Here is a 20,725-nt window from a genome sequence, read left to right as displayed (position 1 = left end):
TGTTCAGAGCCTCAGAGAGCAACACCCCTATCACGGGAAGGGTGAAAATTGAAAATCTCAACAAAATGGCCCTTTCCCCGAAAAAAGGGAAAATGGGGCATTTGGAGGGAAACATGGGCGGTCATGTTCTAGATGTGGCTCTCTCAGACGTGGGGTCTGTGTCAGCGCTCCCGGGGGGTTGGGGGGTGGGGTTGGTCCACCAGGGTCCTGAAAACCCCTAGCCCTTCATGGATGGATCAGCTAAGTTAAAGGTGGATGTGTGGGCTGTGCCGCTGGGCAGGAGGGGAGGCTGTCCCAGCCCAGGAAGCAGCTTGCGGTGCGGGACCTCCTGGGCTCGTGCAGGCGGGTGGGGTGGAGGGTGCTGGGCTGGACAGGAAGACAGGGGCCCAGTCACGAGCTCCAGATGCCCCCAGGGGTGGACAGCTGGAGATGCTGTGGGGAGTGGAAAGAGCACTGATCTGGGAGTCCAGCCCTAGGCTTGCCACGTGCACCCCCTGGCCTTGCTAAGCTCCCTTCTCTCTTGCTCTCCTGGGCCCTGGTTGCCCTTCTGGACAATGGGAGTTGCAAAGGCATTGCTCTTCTCCTGTATTTGTGTGTTCAGAGCCCTACTTTCTTTCTTTCTTGCTCCCTCTCTCTCTCTCTTTTTTAAACAGAAATCACTTTATGTACTGTACACAGGAGGAGGTTTTGCTTTTTGCTTTTGACTGCACCGGGTCTTTGTTGCTGTGTGCTGGCTCTGTCTAGGTGTGGCAAGTCAGGGCTCCTGTCCAGTTGCGGTGCATGGAGTCATTTCTCTTGCTGCGGATCACAGGCTCTAGGGCACTGGGGCTGCAGCAGTTGTGGCTCCCGGGCTCTAGAGCACAGGTGCAGTAGTCGTGTCGCATGGGCTTAGTTGCACCTCAGCATTTGGGATCTTCCCTGACCAGGCATTGCACTTGTGTCTCCTGCACTGGCAAGCAGATTCCTAACTACTTAACTCCGGGGGACGTCCCCTTCTTTACTTCTTAGAGAAGACTTTAGAGAACCAGTAAATCAAAATGACAAGTGCCTGTTGTATTTCCCAGGCACTTAAAACCTCTACTATCTGAGGAACTCCAGAAGCAGGTACTTGGTTTCCTTCTTGCCAACATTGTGTTTTGGGGGCTGGGGACAGGGCCAGCATCATGGGTGTGTCACCAGGGAGGTCACACAGGCCCCTGTGCTCAGGAGGGCTGGGTACTTGGTTTAATGCTCTATATATCCCTGAGGTCTTGAAATTCTATATACCTTTTGGAGCTGGGATGCTACAATTTCAATTTGCTAGTTGTATAGCTGGTTCTGGGCAGTGGTGACTCCACACCTCCCACAACACATGAAGGAGTCTATGGAAGTCATTCTGAGAAAACTTATTTCCCTGTGAACTTGCCCAGAAAATCCCCAAGTCCTTGCCCCCAGCCTTGAGCAGTCAGAGGGCAGGGGAGAGCCCAGGAAGGGAAGGAAGGGAGTGGCAATACACATCAGAAGGGGACCCCCACCAGCCCTTCCCTGCACAGAGTGCTTTTGAACTGATGCTCAGCTTTTGAACTGAGTCTTCAAAAGCACCGGGTTGCAGGAGAGAGGCAGGGCAGGCTCCAGTGCTGTTACCATGACCATCCTAAGGATTAGTGTTAGGGTTGTTGCTTTGGTGACAGGATGGACCTGGGATCCTCAGTCAGTGCTGCTGCCACTGGCAAATTACTTGGAAGAAATCTCTTTCAACGAGGTTGCCCAAGGGTGCACAGGTGACCATCAGGGCAGGATCTCCCAGGAGAATGGAGAGGGCCATCTGTTTCAGATATAGCAGGGGGGATCTCGCTGATGTCCTCGTAGCTTGGGTTTCACACCATCACAGCATGGCTCCCACCAGCTCAGCTCCATCCACCATGGTTTCTGCCACCCATCAGCCCTCCCAGTCTCCACCCCCACCACCTACCTGCAATCCTAGCTTCCTAGGCTCTTCTTTTGTCTGTTGGTTTAAACAAGATGGGGCTTCCCTGGTGGCTTAGACAGTAAAGAATCTGCCTGAAATGTGGGAGACCTGGCTTTGATCTGTGGCTTGGGAAGATCCCCTGGAGAAGGGAATGGCAAACCACTCCAGTATTCTTGCCTGTAGAATTCCACGGACAGAGGAGCCTGGTGGGCTACAGTCCATGGGATCGCAAAGAGTTGGACACTACTAAGCTACTGGCAATGGCAACCCACTCCAGTACTCTCACCTGGAAAATTCCATGGACCGAGGAGCCTGGTAGGCCGCAGTTCATGGGGTCGCTAAGAGTCGGACACGACTGAGGGACTTCACCTTCACTTTTCACTTTCATGCATTGGAGAAGGAAATGGCAACCCACTCCAGTGTTGGGACAGGGGAGCCTGGTGGGCTGCCGTCTATGGGGTCGCACAGAGTCAGACACAACTGACGAGACTTAGCAGCAGCAGCAGCAGCAAGCTACTCTCACTTCACTTTGATCGAGAAGGTAATTTCAGATAGGAAAGAAACACCTAGAGAGGCAGTTTTTTTGCTGGAGACATGATCAGTGGTTCTCAGCTGGTAATCAGAGGCCAGAAAGGTGTCTTTAAAATCTACTAAATTATTTTTGGAAATAAGAAATGTAGGTCTTCCCTGGTGATGTAGACATCGCCACCCGAGTCTGTTGGGCTTATGTGAGTGGTAGGGTTGGGGAAAGTGTGTTCTGATCAGCAGTCTGTCCTTCTGCTCAGGGGTTGATCCCTGCTCTAGTCACTTTACAAAGTGGACCTGACTGGAGCATCTGAAGGGGTAGTTTCTGCTTTCCCAGGACATCTATGTGCAAATGGATTGAACAAGGAAAATCCAGGATGTAGGATGGGATCACCCAAGTACCAGGGATCTGGAAGTGGAAGGGTGTGTGTGCCTGTGTGAAGTGCCCTCTCTTACTCCATCCTCCTGGAAGTTGGGCTCCAGATGGCTTGACCTGCCTCCTGTTTGCAGTACATGGGGGTCCTTCTTGGAATGATATTGCATGTGGGTCTCATTGACTCTTCAGCTGGTCAGAGAGCTGGTGGGTGTCCCCACAGTCGGGGGCATGGCAGCCTGGGGTTCAGTTCTCTTTCCCGTGGAGGGTCTGGACAGGAAGGAAGGGTGAGAGGAGCAAAGGAGGGGGCCATGCAGGATCCTGGCTCATTCCTGAGTGAGTTGGGGGGAAGGGTGCATGCGAATTTCTCAAGGACCAGATGTGGAGTTGGGGACAATGTGCCTGGGGACGAAGGTGTGGTGTCTTTCCTGAGAAGACCTCAGCTCTGACAGCTGTGAGCACTAAACAGGAAAGCTGATTGCTGGAGGAAGGGAAGGTTCACCACCAACACAGGAGGGGCAGCCTGAGGACCCAGACGCAGACCCTCCAAGGGATCCAGGGAGGATGGGGGAGGGAAATTCAGTTTGATGTGTGAGCAAATGCCCAAACCCAGAGGCAGAAAAGCACAGGGCGGGTTTCAGGCTTACCTAATAGCCAGCAACCATGTGTACTACCAATTGTTTCTACTGTGGACATTCTTTTTCCTCCGTTGAGTTGGAAAAAGGATACAGTTTGACCAAGAGGTCGCTGGAGCAATACCTGGACTATGAAACCAGGTGGCAGAGGCCCACCTCTCCTTCTCCAAGGCTGACGTGTAACCAGCACCATCTGACCCAGCTGAGGGGCTTTGGCCAAGTCCCCAAGAGTCCCACAAGACAACTGAATCCAGGAAATACTACAGGCCTCAAGTCACACGACCAGGTGAAAGGAGAGATGGATGAAAATTTGCTTCATCATTTTCAGACATCTTCATCATTTTGGTTCATTATCTTTCCCAGCTGTGCTCTCCCAGCACTGGCCTCCTCAGCCTGCTTTCTCAGCCAGAGCATTGTACAGGGAGATATTGAGGTCCAATCAGAAGGGATGTCCTGCAGGCCGAGTGGGTGAAGAGGAGGAGATGATGAGTTTAGCTGGAGGTCAGGGAAGTCTTCCCAAGGTGGAGGTCAGGGCACACAGAGGGATCAGAGGCAGAGGTGGGAAGACAGCAGGAGGCTCAGAGGGGCTTGGGTGGTCGAGATGTAAGCGGCAGCCTGACACCTGAGGCCCTCGGGGCTGGGAGTGAGGAAAACTGAAAACAACAGCCTTGGCCCTGATGCCTGGTGCGGGGAGTGTGGGCGGCTGAAGACAGGACTTGGAAAGGTCAAACTGGTGGTGTGTTGGAACTTCCAGAAAATGGTGTGGAGAGTGGACAGTGGTCAGGGGAGAGCCAGAAAATCAGGGAAGGTGGAGTGTGGAGGTTGTGGCTGCACTGAGACAAGAGAAGACAGGGTAGGCCCAGGGCAGGGGTGCTGGGAGGTCAGCGGAGTGTCCTTAGGAGGAAGGAGCAGGTGGGGCTCCCAGGCTTCCAGCTCAGGGCTCCTGCGGAAGCACCCAGCCAACAGCCCAGTGCAGACAACCAGGGCATTCATGGGAGTCTTGAACCCAGAGACAGAGCAGTGATGCGTGTTCAGGAGAACTGGTGTCTTGAGAAGGGCCGTCCCCAGGAACGTGTGAGGATGGGGAGGAGCAGCAGCCTGGATGCTCCTGAGCCAGCCCTGCATCCTAAGAGGAGTCCTTGGAAGAGACTCAGCAGGAGCCCCCAGGGAGGGGGAGAGGACCCAGGAGAGCAGGGACAGGGGAGAATTGGTCAGGGGCAAGTTCAGGAAGACAGAGGGTCCCCGGAGTCTGTGGAGATGAAGACACAGCTTGAATATGAATACGGATCCAGTGAGGACTGGGCAGCCTGCAGTGGCCTTGAGTGTAGAGAAGGCACTGAATTGGGGTCACAATGCAGATGATCCTTCTCATGCTTGGTTCAAGAGGGATTAGTGGAACAAGCCATGTCTTGCAGGGGCACGGGGAGGGTTGTTGTGAAAGAGGACTTTTTCAGTGAGAAAATAGTGGAGATGAATCTAGGAGAGGGCACCAAGGGAGCCAAGCCCTGACTGGCTGAGGTCTCAGCCCAGAGGACAGGATGGTGTAGGATTTATGTCTGCCTAGGGATGGGCTGGAAATGTAAGTCTACAGCAGGAGTTGATGGTCTTACCATTCTACAAGTGTTAACTGAGTGCCTATTAGGTGCCAGACAGGGCCAAGAGCTGGCAATTGAGACGTGAATACACTCCTTTACTCTGGATCCTGAGGGGCCCATGGTGTAGAGTCAGAGGGGAAGTAGACAGTGCCTGGCCCCTCCCTCTCCTGGAGGACACAACCCTCTTGAGCAAGCCTGCCTGTGACACTTGCCATGGGGTCCAGGAGAGGCCAAAACACTGTCAGGAGATGGAGAAACCATTTCTTCACCTTGTATAGGGTCCTTCCTGCCCACTGCCCAGCAGTCCTGTGAGGCCACAGCAGTGGCTGAGGCAAGTCCTTCTCACATGCTGGGAGGAGGGCAGGGATGGGGCAGGTCAGGGCCCAGGCTGAGCATAAAAGGAGGGTTCCTCAGGCTGGGAGGATGAGGACTGGGGACCATGGAGACCCAGAGGGCCAGTCTCTCCTTGGGACGGTGGTCACTGTGGCTGCTGCTGCTGGGACTAGTGCTGCCCTCGGCCAGCGCCCAGGCCCTCAGCTACAGGGAGGCCGTGCTTCGTGCCGTGGATCAGTTCAATGAGCGGTCCTCAGAAGCTAATCTCTACCGCCTCCTGAAGCTAGACCCTACACCCAATGATGTGAGTTATGAAGGGATCTGGGGAGGGGGCCAGCTAGTTGGGGGGCAGGGAGACAGATCAGAGAAAGGAGAATGAGCCCAAATCCAGTTTCCCCTACTTTGACCCATGACCAGGACTTCAACCCAGGCACCAGAAAGCCTGTGAGCTTCACGGTGAAGGAGACCGATTGCCCCAGGACAACCCAGCAGCCCCTGGAGCAGTGTGACTTCAAGGAGAATGGGGTGAGCCTGGGAGCGGGGGAGAAGAATGGCAGATGCTTCCCAGGGATTGGACAGCGGGCTTGGGGACGATTACCAATTCCTGGGAGGAGGCTGGGAGGTTATGGCCACAGGGGTTCCAGTTTGACCTTGAACCTCCCCTTCCAGCTGGTGAAACAGTGTGTGGGGACAGTCACCCTGGACCCGTCAAATGACCAATTTGACATAAACTGTAATGAGGTGAGTGACCCCTTCTGGACTGTGGGGTTTCTGGGCAGGGTAAGTATGTGAAACATCCTTTGGACCAATGACCCGCTGCCCCAATGAGGGCAGAGAAAGGCCCTCCTACCCGGGCCCACCTTCCCTGAGCCCCAGGTCTCCAGCCCTGGCTGTGCATCCCTTAAAGCAGTGGTTCTCTAATGGGGTCCCCACCCGGGAACTGACAGCAAGGCAGATTCTCAGCACCACTCAAACCAACTGAATCCGACTCTGGGGTGAGGTCCAGCCATTTATATTTTCACAAGGCCTGCAGGGGACTCTGACTGTGCAGAAGCTTGAGTCACTGATTCAGTATTGATCTTTTATGCCCTGCTTTCCTGGGATGGGTTTGTGATCCTGGAAAGCCCCTTATCATCTGTGGGCCTCGGTTTCATCTCTGTCTGTGGTATGGAGATTTAGCCATATGCTCCAAGGGTCACAGCCAGAGGGTGATCTGGGTCCCTAAGGTTCCTGGAGTCTTCTAGGAATGCGCTGGCAGATGTGGGGGGAGGGGTCTTGTCTTGACCTTCACCCGGTTCTCACAAGAAACCTGTTTTTATTGGTTCACAGCTTCAGAGTGTCAGATTTCCTCCACCAATCCGTCCTCCACCAATCCGTCCGCCGTTCTTTCCGCCGATCGGCCCGCCTATCCGCCCGCCGATCCTCCCGCCGATCCGCCCGCCGATCCGCCCGCCGATCCTCCCGCCGATCGGCCCGCCGATCCGCCCGCCGATCCTCCCGCCGATCGGCCCGCCGATCCGCCCGCCGATCGGCCCGCCGATCCCGCCGCCGATCCGCCCACCGTTCGGTCCACCCATAGGACCGTTTCCTGGTAGACGGTGAACAATAGGCAGATAACTCCCTGATAAGGGCTTCTGGTGAATCAGAAGCCCAGGGAAGACCTCTTGGGATCTCTTTTGCCCTGAGTCAGCATCCAAAAAATAAAACCTTGTGAAAACAACTTCCTCCAGCTTTCAATTTCAATTGTCTCCCCTCTTCCAACTTATCATGACCGTTAGGAGTGTCTTTGTGTGTGTGTGTCTATGTGTGTGTGTGTGTCTATGTGTGTGTGTGTGTCTACGTGTGTGTGTGTGTGTCTATGTGTGTGTGTGTGAGTGTGTGTGTGATCACTCCTGTGAACACAGAGAAGCATGAGGCCCCTGTTCCTTCCAGGAGGGCACGAGGCAGGCAGCAGCCCCAGGAGCTCCAGAACTGCGTCCTCACCCTCGGGTCCCTCCCAAGCCCTTCACCCACCCCTGCCCTCCTCCTCCAACACCCAGTAGGATGGAAGGAGACCTGCCGTGGGTGCAGAGCTGGTGGGGCTGCTGCTCCTGCTCACGTGGAGCTGACAGTCCACGAGGGGCCAGGCTGCTCACCTTGCTAAACACTCACAGAGAGGAAGTTCAGTCTCAGGACTAAGCCTGCATGGACCATGCCCAGAACATTCCTCTTCCCCATGACGATCTTAACTCTGGAAAGTCCACGCCTCCTGACTTTGCTGTGGCATTCAGACACATCACTGTCTTTCTAGTTGGCTGCCACATTTTAGTGGTGGGTCTGTGTGACGGAATCCAGTGATACAAAACTTCTCATTAAAATGAAGCATTCATTTGCATCGGGGCAATGAGCTGAATACTGTGTGAGACGCAGAAAGTGACACACAGGTCACATCTCTGTTTCCCCGGGAGTTCAGACACTGTCTGTGTCCTGCGCACTCCCCATGCTCTAGCTGACCTTTGCTCTGGGGCAGACTGGAAGCACTAGGAAGTTTGTATTCTGGTAGCAGCTTCAACCAACCATTGGAGGGACTTGGGGGAAAAACACCTCCTCTTCCTCACCCTTGGGGTGGCCCACTCCCAGATATGTATATCCCTGTGTGAGATCCCCACCGGGATTTAGCCCCAACCACCTCCATCAGTGACCTCTTCATTGACCCCTCCTCTTCTGACTCATGTCCTGCCCTGTCTCCCCTGTCCACACTTCTGCTGGCTTTTTCTGGAATCTCCTCCCAAACAAACTCCTTCCACCAAAGGTGTGTCTTAGGTCTCCTGCTGGGTCCTCCTGAACAAGACACAGATTGCCTTCTCTGAGAGGGACAGAGGGCAGGATCTCACAGAGCATTTACTCTGTGACCTGTCAGGCTTGGCTCCTCTTGGTGAGCAGGTGGGGCTAATTTCAGGCAGGTTAGAAGAACCTCATACTTCTTACTCTAGGGAACATGGCCTCTGATGGCAGTGGAGTTGTGGAGAGTCCATCCACTAGTTCCATACGGGTCAGGTGCGGGGCCTGATGTGGAGACAAGAGAGAAGGGCCCAAGGGGTCCAGGGTGGTGGTGCAGGAGTGGGGGGTCCTGGGGGCAAGTGCTGAAAGCCAAGGGGCACTTAAGGTTTCACAATATGGTGAGAGGGGATAGGAGGTCAAGAGGCCCAGGGAGATGACTCCTCATGTTTCTCAGTGTTTGTGTACATGTGAAGGTCACTCACTTCAGGGCAGGGGGCAGCTTCCTTGCTTGGGGGCACTGAAATCAAAGACAGAGTGGAGGAGATCAAGAGATCAGGAAAAGGGGAGCCAATCGGCATGGACCAGAAGGGGCTTCTCCATCCCCCAGACCCGTGCTGTGTCAAGGAGGGAAACTGGACTGTTACTAGGTAAGGCCCTTGTGGATCTTGATTGTATTTGTCCTTGCATGAATGAAGCTGTAAGATATAACATGCAGCCCCCTGTTCTCCCGTGTGCCACTCTGCCTCTGTGTCATCCCCAGCTGGAGCAGGGTAGGAGCTGTCAGGGGAGGCAGAGAGCTACATTGTCACTTTCATGGCCCCTAGGCACTTTCAACTGTGTGGACTCATTCATCCTCAAAAATGTATCTAATGTTATATTTTACAACTCAGTTCAGTTCAGTTCAGTTCAGTCGCTCAGTCGTGTGTGACTGATGCTCAGAGCCTCAAGGAGCAACACCCCTATCACGGGAAGGGTGAAAAATGAAAATCTCAACAAAACGACTCTTTCCTGGAAAAAGAGGAAAACGGGGCACTTGGAGGGATACATCTAGAGGCAAAGGTGGCCGATCACATTCCAGATGCACCTCTCTCAGACGTGGGGTCTGTGTCAGAGCTCCCTGAGGGCTTTGGTCCACCAGGGTCCTGAAGATGCCTGATCCTTCATGGGTGGGTGTGCTAAGTTAAAGGAGGATGTGTGGGCTGTGCCACTGCTGCTGCTCAGCCTCAAAGACATCTTTTGACACCTGTGCCTGAACAAGGCCCCTCGGTCAAGAAAACTTCCCAAATTTACCTGGTTGCATTTCTCACTGTCTCATGGGCAGTACACCAGAGACTGGCAATGTGATCCGGTGTCTGCCTATGAAACTGGATGGTCAAGCCTCAGTCTCTGGGGGTATCAAACCTTGTTGCAATAGAATGCTCTTTGCTCACTACCTCTGTTATGACTCACATTGATATGCAAGGAAAATGACCATTTACCAGCCATGTTAATGGAATCAACAAATGAATTAAACTTGCGCTGGCTAGGTAGGGCCTCTAGGCATGTGGATACACCATCGCATGGGACATGGTGATCCATTTAAATCCACCATCAGACCTCAAAATATTGACAAAGCCTAGCGATGCCAGCACATGAGGCCAAGGAAGCCTGGCCAAAGTGGCTGACTCCCAGCCTCACGACTGAGTGACAAAAGGAATTCCAGGGCAATTACAGGGATGCCATCCCTGTCTGCACAGCATACATGGGATATGATATTCAAAGACTCCCAGACGGTCTGTGTTTCATATCTGGATTCACAGAACACATCCGATCTGCAACAGCATTGCCTTATAGTAAGAAACTGGGTGTGAACAGCTACCCAGATGATTCCCTGGACCTTCAGTGCCCCCAATCTCATCTCCAAGTAGTCAGTACCATTGGAAGATGAAATGGACTCTGAGAGGAAACATCGAAAGGATAACTATACACCCAAGGCTCACCTCCCAGTGGAGCACACACTTAGGGAAGGCAACTTGAATTCTAAATGAGCTGATTCCCTGGGAGGCTATCTTCTAGCTAAGTAGAGTGTTTAATTTTGAGGCTCAGAAATGAGGGAAGAGGCCCATACTGATGGAAGACTCTCAAACCACATGAGTAATCTTTCTCACCCCACTTGTTTTTTTCCCAGGCACCTCTGGCAGCTCCTAGTATCGGAATTTGGAAGCTGCAAAGAAGACCCACTTGGGGGTGACTCTACCCTAGTGCTCATTGCACTGCCAGCTCTGCTGCTGGAAGGCTGTTGATGACAATGATCATGAATATGAGGTGGAAACTCCTAAGGCGGTCCTACTGGTGTTTCAGGGCATAGGGAGCTGTTCTATGATGGGTCACGGCATAAAAGGATGAAGCTGCTGAGCACGTAGGGAGGAGTCTGGGCCCATGGTCTAAGACAAGGGGAGGACTGGGGACAGGAGCAGTGATTGCTGAGGGACCGGGCGTTCAGATCACTTGGTTGTGAAGAAAGTAACTACCCTGGTGATGGGAATAGAAGGCCTCTGACTCACAGAGTCTTGGAGAAGGAAACGGCAACCCGCTCCAGTACTCTTGCCTGGAAAATCCCAAGAACGGAGAAGCCTGGTAGGCTACATTCCATAGGTTCGCAAAGAGTCGGACACGACTGAGCGACTTCACTTTCACTTTTCACTTCCATGCATTGGAGAAGGAAATGGCAACCCACTCCAGTGTTCTTTCCTGGAGAATCCCAGGGACGGGGGAGACTGGTGGGCTGCCGTCTATGGGGTCGCACAGAGTCGGACACGAATGAAGTGACTTAGCAGACTCACAGAGTCTAGGGTGGGAAGACGCATCATTCATTGCTCTCTCAGAGTTTGTCTGCAGGGCATGTGGTCACTTTCACCCAGACTCTACCTGATCAACAGCCAATGAAGAGTCTTTTTCTAAAAATTATTTATTTATTTAGGGCTGTGCTGAGTCTTCATTGCTGCGCTTGGGCATTCTCTGGTGGCAGCGAGTGGGGGTTACTCTTATTGCAGTGCACAGTCTTCTCATCTCGGTGGCTTCTCTTGTTGCAGAGTATGAGCTCTAGAAGGTGGGCTCGGTAGCATACAGGCTTATGGTGGGCTGGCATGGAGGCTTAGTTGCCCCACGGCATGTGAAATCTTCCCAGACCAGGTATCGAACCCGTGACCCCTGTATTGGCAGGCAGATTCTTAACCACTAGACCACCAGGGAAGCCCTGAAGAGTCTTAATCTAAGGGCTCTTGTTACCTTTCCAACAACTGCCAGCTCCAGGAGTAGACAGCCTCCACTAAACATGACATAACAAGGTTGACCTTCTAGATACTGATAAGATTTTCATGAGTCTCATCATGAAATTTTGAACTCTTTTACATGTGTTGCCCAGAATATGGTAGCTGTTCTAAGCTTAAAGACTTGTCAGATTCTGATATCACAAAAGCAACATCTCTTGCTGATCTTGCTGCTACTAAGTATGTGAAAGTCTGGCCTGGACTTACCTACAACACCCAGATAGTCTCAACTCTCTCTTGTGATAATAAAGAGTATTTTGTGGGCAGGGGGCAAGGCTGGTATCAAGACTGTGTCGCCAGTGCAGTCACACAGGCCCCTGTGCTTGGGTACTTGCTAATGACTTATTCTTGAGGTCTTGAAATTCTCATGATTTTGAACAAGGGGCCCCGCATTTTCATTTTGCAAGTGATGGAGCCAGTGGCTGGCCAGTGGTGACGCCATACTTGAAATAATACAGGAAGGAGGCCCCAGAGACCATTCTGGGAGCAACTTACTTCCCTCCACCCTTGCCCCAGTTCTCCCTAGGGTCTTCCCCTGAACCCCAGCAACTTCAGCAGCCAGAGAGCAAGGGATAGCCCTGGAAGCAGTGGAAAAAAGTGGGAGGTGGACCAGGGCAGAACAGGCCCCCAGTCCAGCCCTTCAGTGTCTAGAGTGCCGCTGGTCAAAAAGAAGAGTCTCCAGAACTTCTTAAAGTTCTGAGATTCACAAGAGATACAGGCATCGCCAGAGTGGTGGGTGGTGGGGTCAGAGAGAAGGGTAGGGAGCTGGTCTAAGAAAGATGGAGGCCTTAGATCGGACCAGGGAGGCTCCACACTGGACAAGAAATCTGGGTCCTTCTATCAACCCTGATATGGCCAAGACCTCTCTCCCAAGGTCACATATCACCCCACCCTGGGCCTCAGTTTCCTTCTTGGCTTAATGAGACTGGTGATGAGCCCTATGCTGCCCTCCTGACAAGAGTGCTGTGAACTCAGAGGAAGTGGGTGCAGAGGAGCCTGTTGTCCCTAAAGGACCACACACACAGGTCACATCATTGGACTCAGGTCTCCAGACTCCGTAGGCAATGTGGTTATGCGGAGGCTGTGAGTGGAGGAGGCAGGGGCCTCAGGCTCCCCTCGCAGTGTTGTCACCATGACCCTCCCAGGGACTAGTGTCAGGGTTGTTGTGTAGGTGTCAGGATGGACCCAAGGGATCCCACTCAATGTTTTTGTCACTGGCAAAGTACTTGGAAGAAAGTCCTTTCAATGAGATTGCCCAAGGGCACACTAGTGACCATCATGGCAGGAACTCCCAGCAAAACGGAGAGAGTTCCCAACTTAAGGAATGGCGGGGTATCATTCTGGTTTCCTACTCACAGCCAGGGTGTCACACTTACAGAGCATAGCCCCCAGCAGCCCCAGCCCTCCCTTCCCTGGTCCCTGCTACCCATCAGCCCTCCCACTCTCCACCCCACTGTAACCTGCAATTCCAGCTCCCCAAGCTCTTTCCTTTTCTGTTGATTTAAATCCTTATGGAGGGAGGTTGTTGCTGGAGACAGAATCGGTGGTTTTCTACAGGTGGTGATTAGGCAGGAAGGTACTTTACAATCTCCTGAATATCTTTACAAAAGAAATAAAGTCAGGTGCTTACCTGTAACTATTGAGTTGGACCAGGGACCTGTGACAGATTCCAAGCTGGAAAAAAATGGAATCAGTGAGATGCTGTTTTGATCCCCAGTTGGTCTGTCTCTCTTATTAAGAGTTGATCCCTTCTGTCTTTAATTCCCAAAGGGCATACTAGCTGGCCCGGGCTGGGTGAAGTCTCCAGATGGTGGGCTGTCTCCCCCTTCCTAGGGCATCCATGAGCAGACGTAAGATTCCGCTAGGACAAGGCAGCTGTGAGGACTAAATCAAAGAAGGCAGATGCTGCAGATGTGGAAGGCTCGCTCCTCATCACAGGAGGTGCAGACTGAGGGCCTGGCAGAGGCCCCTAACAGGATCCAGGGAGGATGGGGAAGGAGATTCTAGTCTGCAATCATGCAAAGGCAGGAAAGCATAGGGGAGGCCTTCCCTGGTGACTCAGCGGTGAAGAATCTGCCTGCAATGCTGGAAACCCAGAAGCCGTAGGTTCAATCCCTGGGTTGAGATGATCCCCTAGAGGAGGACATGGCAACCCACTCCAGTATTCTTGCCTGAGAAATCCCATGGACAGAGGAGCCTGGCGGGCTACAGTTCATGGGGTCACAAAGAGTCAAACATGACTTAGTGAATAGACCACCACCACCAGGAAAGCACAGGGAGGTTTCCAGGTTACCAAACACCCAGGAACCATTTGTGTTGCTAATTATTTGACTTGGGGAAAAGATACAGCTTGACCAAGAGGCCACTGGGACAATATCTGGGCGGTGTAATGAGGTTGCACAAAACTCACTTCTCTTTCCTTCTCCAAGGCTGAGTGGTCAACCAGCATCTCCCATCCAGGCTGCCACCTTCCAAGATGCCCTGGCCAAGGCTCCAAGGGTCCCACAGGGCAACTGAGTCCACAACCTCCCTGGGCCTCACGGCCACATGGTGCTTCCCTGGCATTGATGGATTGGAATGTTCTTGGCTTCAGCACTCCTCTGTCCCTTGGGCATAATATTTCCCCCAGCTGTGCTCTCTTTTCCTCCCAGTGTCCCCCTCCCCACCTGGTGTTCAACCAGAGCACTGGGCAAGGAATCCTGGAGGTCAAATCAGAAGGGATGTCCTGGACTTCCCTGGTGGTCCTGTGGGTAAGAATCTGCCTGCCAATGCAGGGGATGTGGGTTGGATCCATGGTCCAGGAAGATCCCACACCAGGCAAGTAAGCCCCTGGGCCACAGCTACTGAGACCTCACTCTCTAGAGCCTGTGCTCCGCAACAAGAGAAGCCACCATAACAAGAAGCCTGTGCACCGCAACTAGAGAGTAGCCCTTGGTCTATGCAACCAGACTAGCTGGTGGGCGGCAACGAAGACACGGTACAGCCAGAACTAACTAAATAAATAAAAAGCACATTTTACTAAAAAAGCAAAACAGAAGAAGGGATGTCCTGAAGGCTTTGGGAGTCAAGAGAAGGAGGTACCACTTTTGGTTAAGGTCAGGGAAAATTTTGCAAGGTGGCATGTCAGGGCAAGCAGAGGCACCAGCTGCAGAGATAGGGGCCAAGCAGGAGGCTCTGAGATGGCTTGTGGTTGGAGTGGTCAAGGCAGCTTGAGACCTGCCCCGCAGGGCCGGGGTGTGGACACTGAGGAGCTCCGGGAGATCCAGACCCTGCTGTCAGGCGGGGATCTGTGTGCTCTGAAGGCGGAGGGTGAAGTGGTCAAATCGGCACTCTGCCTTGGCATCTAGAAATGGTGTGAAGGGTGGACAGTGGTCTGGGGAGAGCCTGAAAATCAAGAAACATGGAGTCTGGAGGTTGTGGCGTCACTGAGAGGAGAGGAGATGGGGGTCGGCCCAGGACAGGGGTGGCGGGAAGTCAGGACAGTGTCCTCAGGAGGAAGAAGGAGCAGGTGGGACCCCCAGGCTTCCAGCTCAGGGCTCCTGCAGCAGCACCCAGCTAACAGCCCAGTGCGGACCACCAGGGCGTTCATCGGAGTCTTGAACCCAGAGGCACAGTCCAGTATGTGTGTGATGGGCACTGTTGTCTTGAGAAGTGTGGTCCCCAGAAACATGTGACGACGGGGAGGAGGAGCAGCCTGGATGCTCCTGAGCCAGCCCTGCCTCCTAAGAGGAGAGTCCTTGGAGGAGACTCAGCAGGAGCCCCCAGGGAGGAGGAGGGGATCCAGGAGGGCAGGGACAGGGGAGAATTGTTCAGGGGCAAGTTCAAGAGGACAGAGTGTTTCCCTAGCACCTGTGAAGACAAATAGGTTGAGTGTAGCAAAAGGCCACAACTGCTGGGGTCTTTGGATGTGACATCTTAGTCTGAGGAAGGCAGAGGAGAAGACTAGGAGAGGGAGCAGGTGGAGCTGAGCCCCTGACTGTCTGAGGTTTGTGGAGAGAAGAGGATGGTTTGGCCCAGATGGCTGCCTAGGACAGGGTGGGTGGGTGAGGGGCTAGAAGGGGTTGGTCCTGTCATCCACTCATCAAACTTTAACTAAGTGCCTATTGGGTGCCAGGCAGTGCCTAAAGGAGAAGATCGAATAGCAAATACCCCCCTTTATCCTGAATCCTGAGGAGCCCATGGTGTGGAGGTAGAGGGGATGTAGACAGCGCCTGGTCCCTCCCTCTCCTGGAGGACTCAATCTTCTTGAGCAAGCCTGCCAGTGACACTCCCTGTGGGGTCCAGGAGAGGCCAAGAAGTTGTCAGGGAGATGGAGAAACCCTTTTTTCACCTTGCACAGGGGCCTCCCTTCCCACTGGCCAGCAATCTCATGAAGCAACAGGAGGAGCTGAGGCAAGTCAATCTCATACCCTGGGAGGAGGGCAGGGATGGGGCTAGTCAGGAAGACTCCTGGTAGAGCCTTTGCATTAGGCCCAGGCCATAAAGGCAGATCCTGCAGTCTGGGAGGAGGCAGACTGGGGACCATGGAGACCCAGAGGGCCAGCCTCTCCCTGGGGCGGTGGTCACTGTGGCTACTGCTGCTGGGACTAGTGCTGCCCTCGGCCAGCGCCCAGGCCCCCAGCTACAGGGAGGCCGTGCTTCGTGCTGTGGATCACATCAATTAGCGGTCCTCAGAAGCTAATCTCTACCGCCTCCTGGAGCTAGACCCGCCTCCCAAGGATCTCTCTGGGATCCATCTCCCAGGGAGATGGAGCCATCTCCCCCCAGCTTTGGCCACACTGTCGCCCCTTCGCTCAGGCTGGTCCTCCTGTCAGGAGAGCACTTTTCCCTCTGGGTGGGTTCCCACCTCTTCCAGGAAACCCTCCCAGACCTGGGGCCCTCCCAGCACCAGGCTTCCTGCCTTAGCATCTCTGCTGTGGGAACAGGTGCCCTGCACACCTGGCTCAGGCTCCCTGGACTTCTGGGAGCTCCAGGGATGGGGGGGTCACAGGCTCTGTGAAGTGACTTCTCTGCTAATGTCCCCTCTGCACCTCGGTGTCTCTCTGCCAGGGAGGCCTCTGTCAGCCTGGAGGCTCCAGTGACAAGGGCTCTCCCTGCAGGCGGCCCTGACCTCCCTCAGCCCCTGTGAGGGGAGGCGCTGCCATCAGCGCTGCTGTGAGGGCCGCTCCTGCTTTCTGTGTGCCCGTGAGGCTGGACACGGGCTCTGTCCCCTCCCCTGTGCTCCCAGCACCAAGCCCAGAGCCTGACACACAGGGGGCTAGAGAGGCTGCCGTCCGGGTTGGGGGCAGGGAGACAGATCAGAGAAGGAAACATGAGCCTGAGCCCAGTCTCCCCACTTTGATCCTCGACCAGGTGGAGGACTGGGGAGCTCGAAAGCCTGTGAGCTTCAGGGTGAAGGAAACTGTGTGCCTCAGGCCGAGCCTGCAGCCCCCGGAGCAGTGTGACTTCAAGGAGAATGGGGTGACCTTGGGGGTTGAGACTGAGGGCTGGGATCAATGCTTCTCAGCGCGAACTGAACAGGGAACTTCAGGGAATGTTTCCAGCCCCTGGCAGGTGAGGTGGGCTGAGCCTGGGAGATTATGGCCCGGGGTTTCCAGTTTGACCTTGAGCTCCCCTTCCAGCTGGTGAAACAGTGTTTGGGGACAGTCAGCCTGGACTGGTCCGATGACCAGTTTGACATAAACTGTAATGAGGCGAGTGGCCCCTTCTGTGTTGGGCATATGCTAACAGGGTGGGTTGAGAAACATCCTTTGGACCAATGACCCGCTGCTCCGTCTAGGGTAGAGAAAAGGCCCTCCTATCTGGGCCCACCCTCCCCAATCCCTAGGTCTCCAGCCCTGGCTCTGCATCCTTTAGAGAAGTGGCTGTCTAACAGGGTCCCCACCCAGGAACTCACAGTAAGGCAGATTCTCAGCCCCACCGAGACTCCTGAATCAGACTTTGGGGTGGGCCCCGGCATTTGCACTTTCACAAGGCCTCCAGGGGTTCTGACAGTGCTGAAATTGTGGCAGCCTGACCTGGGCCGTGGTCTCGAGGCCATGCTCCACTCTATCTTTGCCCGGATGGGCTTGTGACCCTTGGAAGCCCCTTGTCATCTCTGGGATCAGTTTCCCCATATGTTGTGGGTTTAGGGATTCAATCACATGCTCCAAAGATCACTGCCAGAGGATGATCTGGGGCCAAAGTTCCTTTGGTGGCTCAGTTTGGGGGTTGTTCATGTGGGGAGAGAGTGGTCTTCTCTTGACCCTTGCCCAGTCTCACAGGTAATCTCTTCCATTGTGGTTCACAGCTTCAGAGTGTCAGGGCTAACCGACCTCAGCCTCCCAAACCTCGGCCTCCTCACAGACCAAGGCCAAGGCCACGGCCATGGTTCCCACCAAGATTCCCCGGAAAACGGTGAAGGACTGGCTATCATACCTATTAATGGCTTTTGGTGAATTCCGAGCCTGAGGGAAGCATTTTAAAGATATGATTTGTTCTGGATCAGACTTCTGGACGGTGAAAAATAAATTCTTGTGAAAACAACTTCCTCCAGGCTTCAATTTCTATTATTTCCCTTTTTCCCGCAATGGCACCCCACTCCAGTACTCTTGCTTGGAAAATCCCATGGACGGAGGAGCCTGGTAGGCTGCAGTCCATGGGGTCGCTAAGTGTTGGATACGACTAAGCAAATTCACTTTCACGCATTGGAGAAGGAAATGGCAACCCACTCCAGTGTTCTTGCCTGGAGAATCCCAGGGACGGGGGGGCCTGGTGGGCTGCGGTCTATGGGGTCGCACAAGAGTCGGACACGACTGAGCGACTGAACTGAACTGAACTGAGACTGAGTCCTTAACTCTGAGAGGCCTCCTCTGTGTGTGTGTGTGTGTGTGTGTGGCTATGTGTATGTGTGTGTCTATTTGTGTGTGTATCTATGTGTGTCTATGTATGTGTGTGTGATCACCCCTGTGAACACAGAGAAGCGTGAGGCCCCTATTCCTTCCAGGAGGGCACGGGGAAGGCAGCAGCCCCAGGAGCTCCAGGACAGCGTCCCCAGCCTCGGGTCCCTCTCGAGACCTTCACCCACTCTGCCCTCCTCCTCCAACACCCAGTATGACGTACGGAGACCTGCTGTGTGTGCAGAGCTGGTGGGGCTGCTGTTCCTGCTCGCATGGAGCTGACAGTCCACGAGGGGCCAGGCTGCTCACCTTGTTAAACACTCACAGAGTCACAGTTCAGTCTCAGGCTTGAGCATGCAAGTACAAGGCCCAAAATGTTCCTCTTGCCCTTGACAATCTTAATTCTGGAATAGCCTGTCCCTCCTGGCTTTTCCTGTGGTTTTGAGACACACTACCATTTCTTCAGCTGGGTCCCAATTGAAGCAGTGGGCTTGTGTTTAGGGATCACATGACACAAACATTTGCACCATTAAATACAAGCATCCTGCTCTTTGGGGTGAAGAGCTCTGCATGAGGGTGAGAGACACACACAGAGTGACGCACAGGTCACATCACTGTTTGCCTGGGTGTTTCAGACACTGTCCGTGCCCCGCCCACTCCTTATTCTCTAGCCAATCTTTGCTCTGGGGAAGACTGTAAGCACTGGTTTGGGGCTGGGGGGCTGTTGGATCCAGGAAGCAACTTCATTCAACCATTGTGGGAACTTGGTGGAAAAATACCTTCTCTTCCTCAAGCCTTGGGTGGCCCGTTTCCAGACATGTCACACCACTCCTTGATGTCCACAGCTGGGTTGAGCCCCCGTCTCCCATTTTTGTAACCTCTTCCTTGAAACACATCCTCTTTGACTCAGGTCCTGCCCTGTCTCCCCTCTCTACACTCCTGCTGGTGCTTTCTGGAATCATCTCCCAGACAAAACACTGTGTTAGCCAAAAAGTAATATCTTACCTGAAATCCTGAACAACTTTTTGGCCAACACAATACTTCCACGAAACACTTGTCTTAGGTCTGCCTCAGAGCCAACCTGAACCAAGACACAGATTGCCTTCTCTGAGAGGGGCAGAGGGTAGGATCTCACAGGGCATTTACTCTGCTACCTGTCAGGCTTGGCTCCTCTTGGTGAGCAGGTGGGGCTGATTTCAGGTAGGCTAGAGGAACCTCATGCTTCTCACTCTACATCACTCTACTTCATCCAGCATTCTGGGATGAATGCCACAGAGAAACTCAGGGCTGTGCTGTGTCTGTGCCTGAGCATTCAGGCTTGCCAGAGCTACAGGTTAAATGGTCAGGATTTCTTTTTTTGAGCTAGTTGTTAAACTCTGGGTAGCTTGAAGTTGGTGGCTGTTCCTGCTGACAGGTTGATGCCTACCAAGCTCTGTGCCACCCTGCTCCTGCCTGTGCTGCTGAGGCAGTGAAGACTGCAGGAAAAAGAGGTGGTACCTGGAGTCCGCTGTTGCTGATGAAACTGAGCAGCATCTTGCAACAGGAGCAGTCCTTCCCCGCTGTCTTTATGGTTGAGTTTGGTGACTGCTCCTCTTCCCAACCTCATTCCATTCTGTGATGTCATCATTGCTCTGAGAGGTTTCCTTGAGCCAACATGCATTTCCTCTTAGGCATGTGAAGATAAATTTCACCCTGGTGGCTCAGCTCTGTAGGTCAGATGCTAGGAGCTATGATGGGTGTCTCTGCCTTCTGTTCACAGGGCCAGTCAAGATGCTGATAAGGCTGGATTCCTTTCAATAACTTCTAGGGGAGAACTGCTTTCAAGCTCGTTCGGGTTGATGGCAGAATTTGGTTCTTTGTGCTTGTAGGATCAAGACCATGAATCCCTTGCGTGCTGTTGGCTGGGGTTGGTCTCAGTTCCTAGAGGCTGTAACCAGGCCTTTGCTCATCTTTCTCCATCTTCAAAGGCAGCAATGGCCAGTGGAGGCTATTCCTTTCTCCTAATCTCTCTGACTTATGAGAGCTTGAATTTCTTAATAATTTTTGATTCAAGGGACATGTATTTTCATCTTGCAAGTTATGCAGCTGGCCCTGGCCAGTGGTGTCTCTACACTTCCCACATCATTTAAAGGAGACCCTGGAAGTCATTCTCAGAGCAACTGATTTCACTCCATCCTTGTGGGGAAAACATCCAATTGTCTTTTTGAAGCCTTGAGAACACAACAAGAAATATAGTTAAAAATAACCAGAGTACCTGGGCTGATTAGCCGAGGTCAGTGAGTCCTGCATGAGCAGCGGGAAAGTGAAAGGTGAGGATTTAGGAATATCGGGTCACCACAAGTTAGAACGATGCTTGCGAACGCACTGATG

At 53.4% G+C, this 20,725-nt stretch overlaps 1 protein-coding gene and 1 pseudogene across 1 annotated transcript; both read left to right on the top strand.

The window, feature by feature from the left end:
* The first annotated feature begins 5,515 nt into the window (after window positions 1-5,515).
* On the top strand, window positions 5,516-7,121 carry LOC102284955 (cathelicidin-2). Its single transcript, XM_070359269.1, has 4 exons — window positions 5,516-5,713; window positions 5,827-5,934; window positions 6,079-6,150; window positions 6,739-7,121. Exons 1-4 carry the CDS (start codon window positions 5,516-5,518, stop codon window positions 7,009-7,011), a joined length of 651 nt encoding a protein of 216 aa, XP_070215370.1. The 3' UTR covers window positions 7,012-7,121.
* Window positions 7,122-16,000: 8,879 nt separating this feature from the next.
* On the top strand, window positions 16,001-18,637 carry LOC102285794 (cathelicidin-4-like; annotated as a pseudogene).
* Window positions 18,638-20,725: the final 2,088 nt, after the last annotated feature.

Source organism: Bos mutus, chromosome 22 (genome assembly GCF_027580195.1).
Source record: "Bos mutus isolate GX-2022 chromosome 22, NWIPB_WYAK_1.1, whole genome shotgun sequence".
NCBI lineage: Eukaryota > Metazoa > Chordata > Mammalia > Artiodactyla > Bovidae > Bos > Bos mutus.
This window is presented reverse-complemented; position numbering and strand designations above follow the sequence as displayed.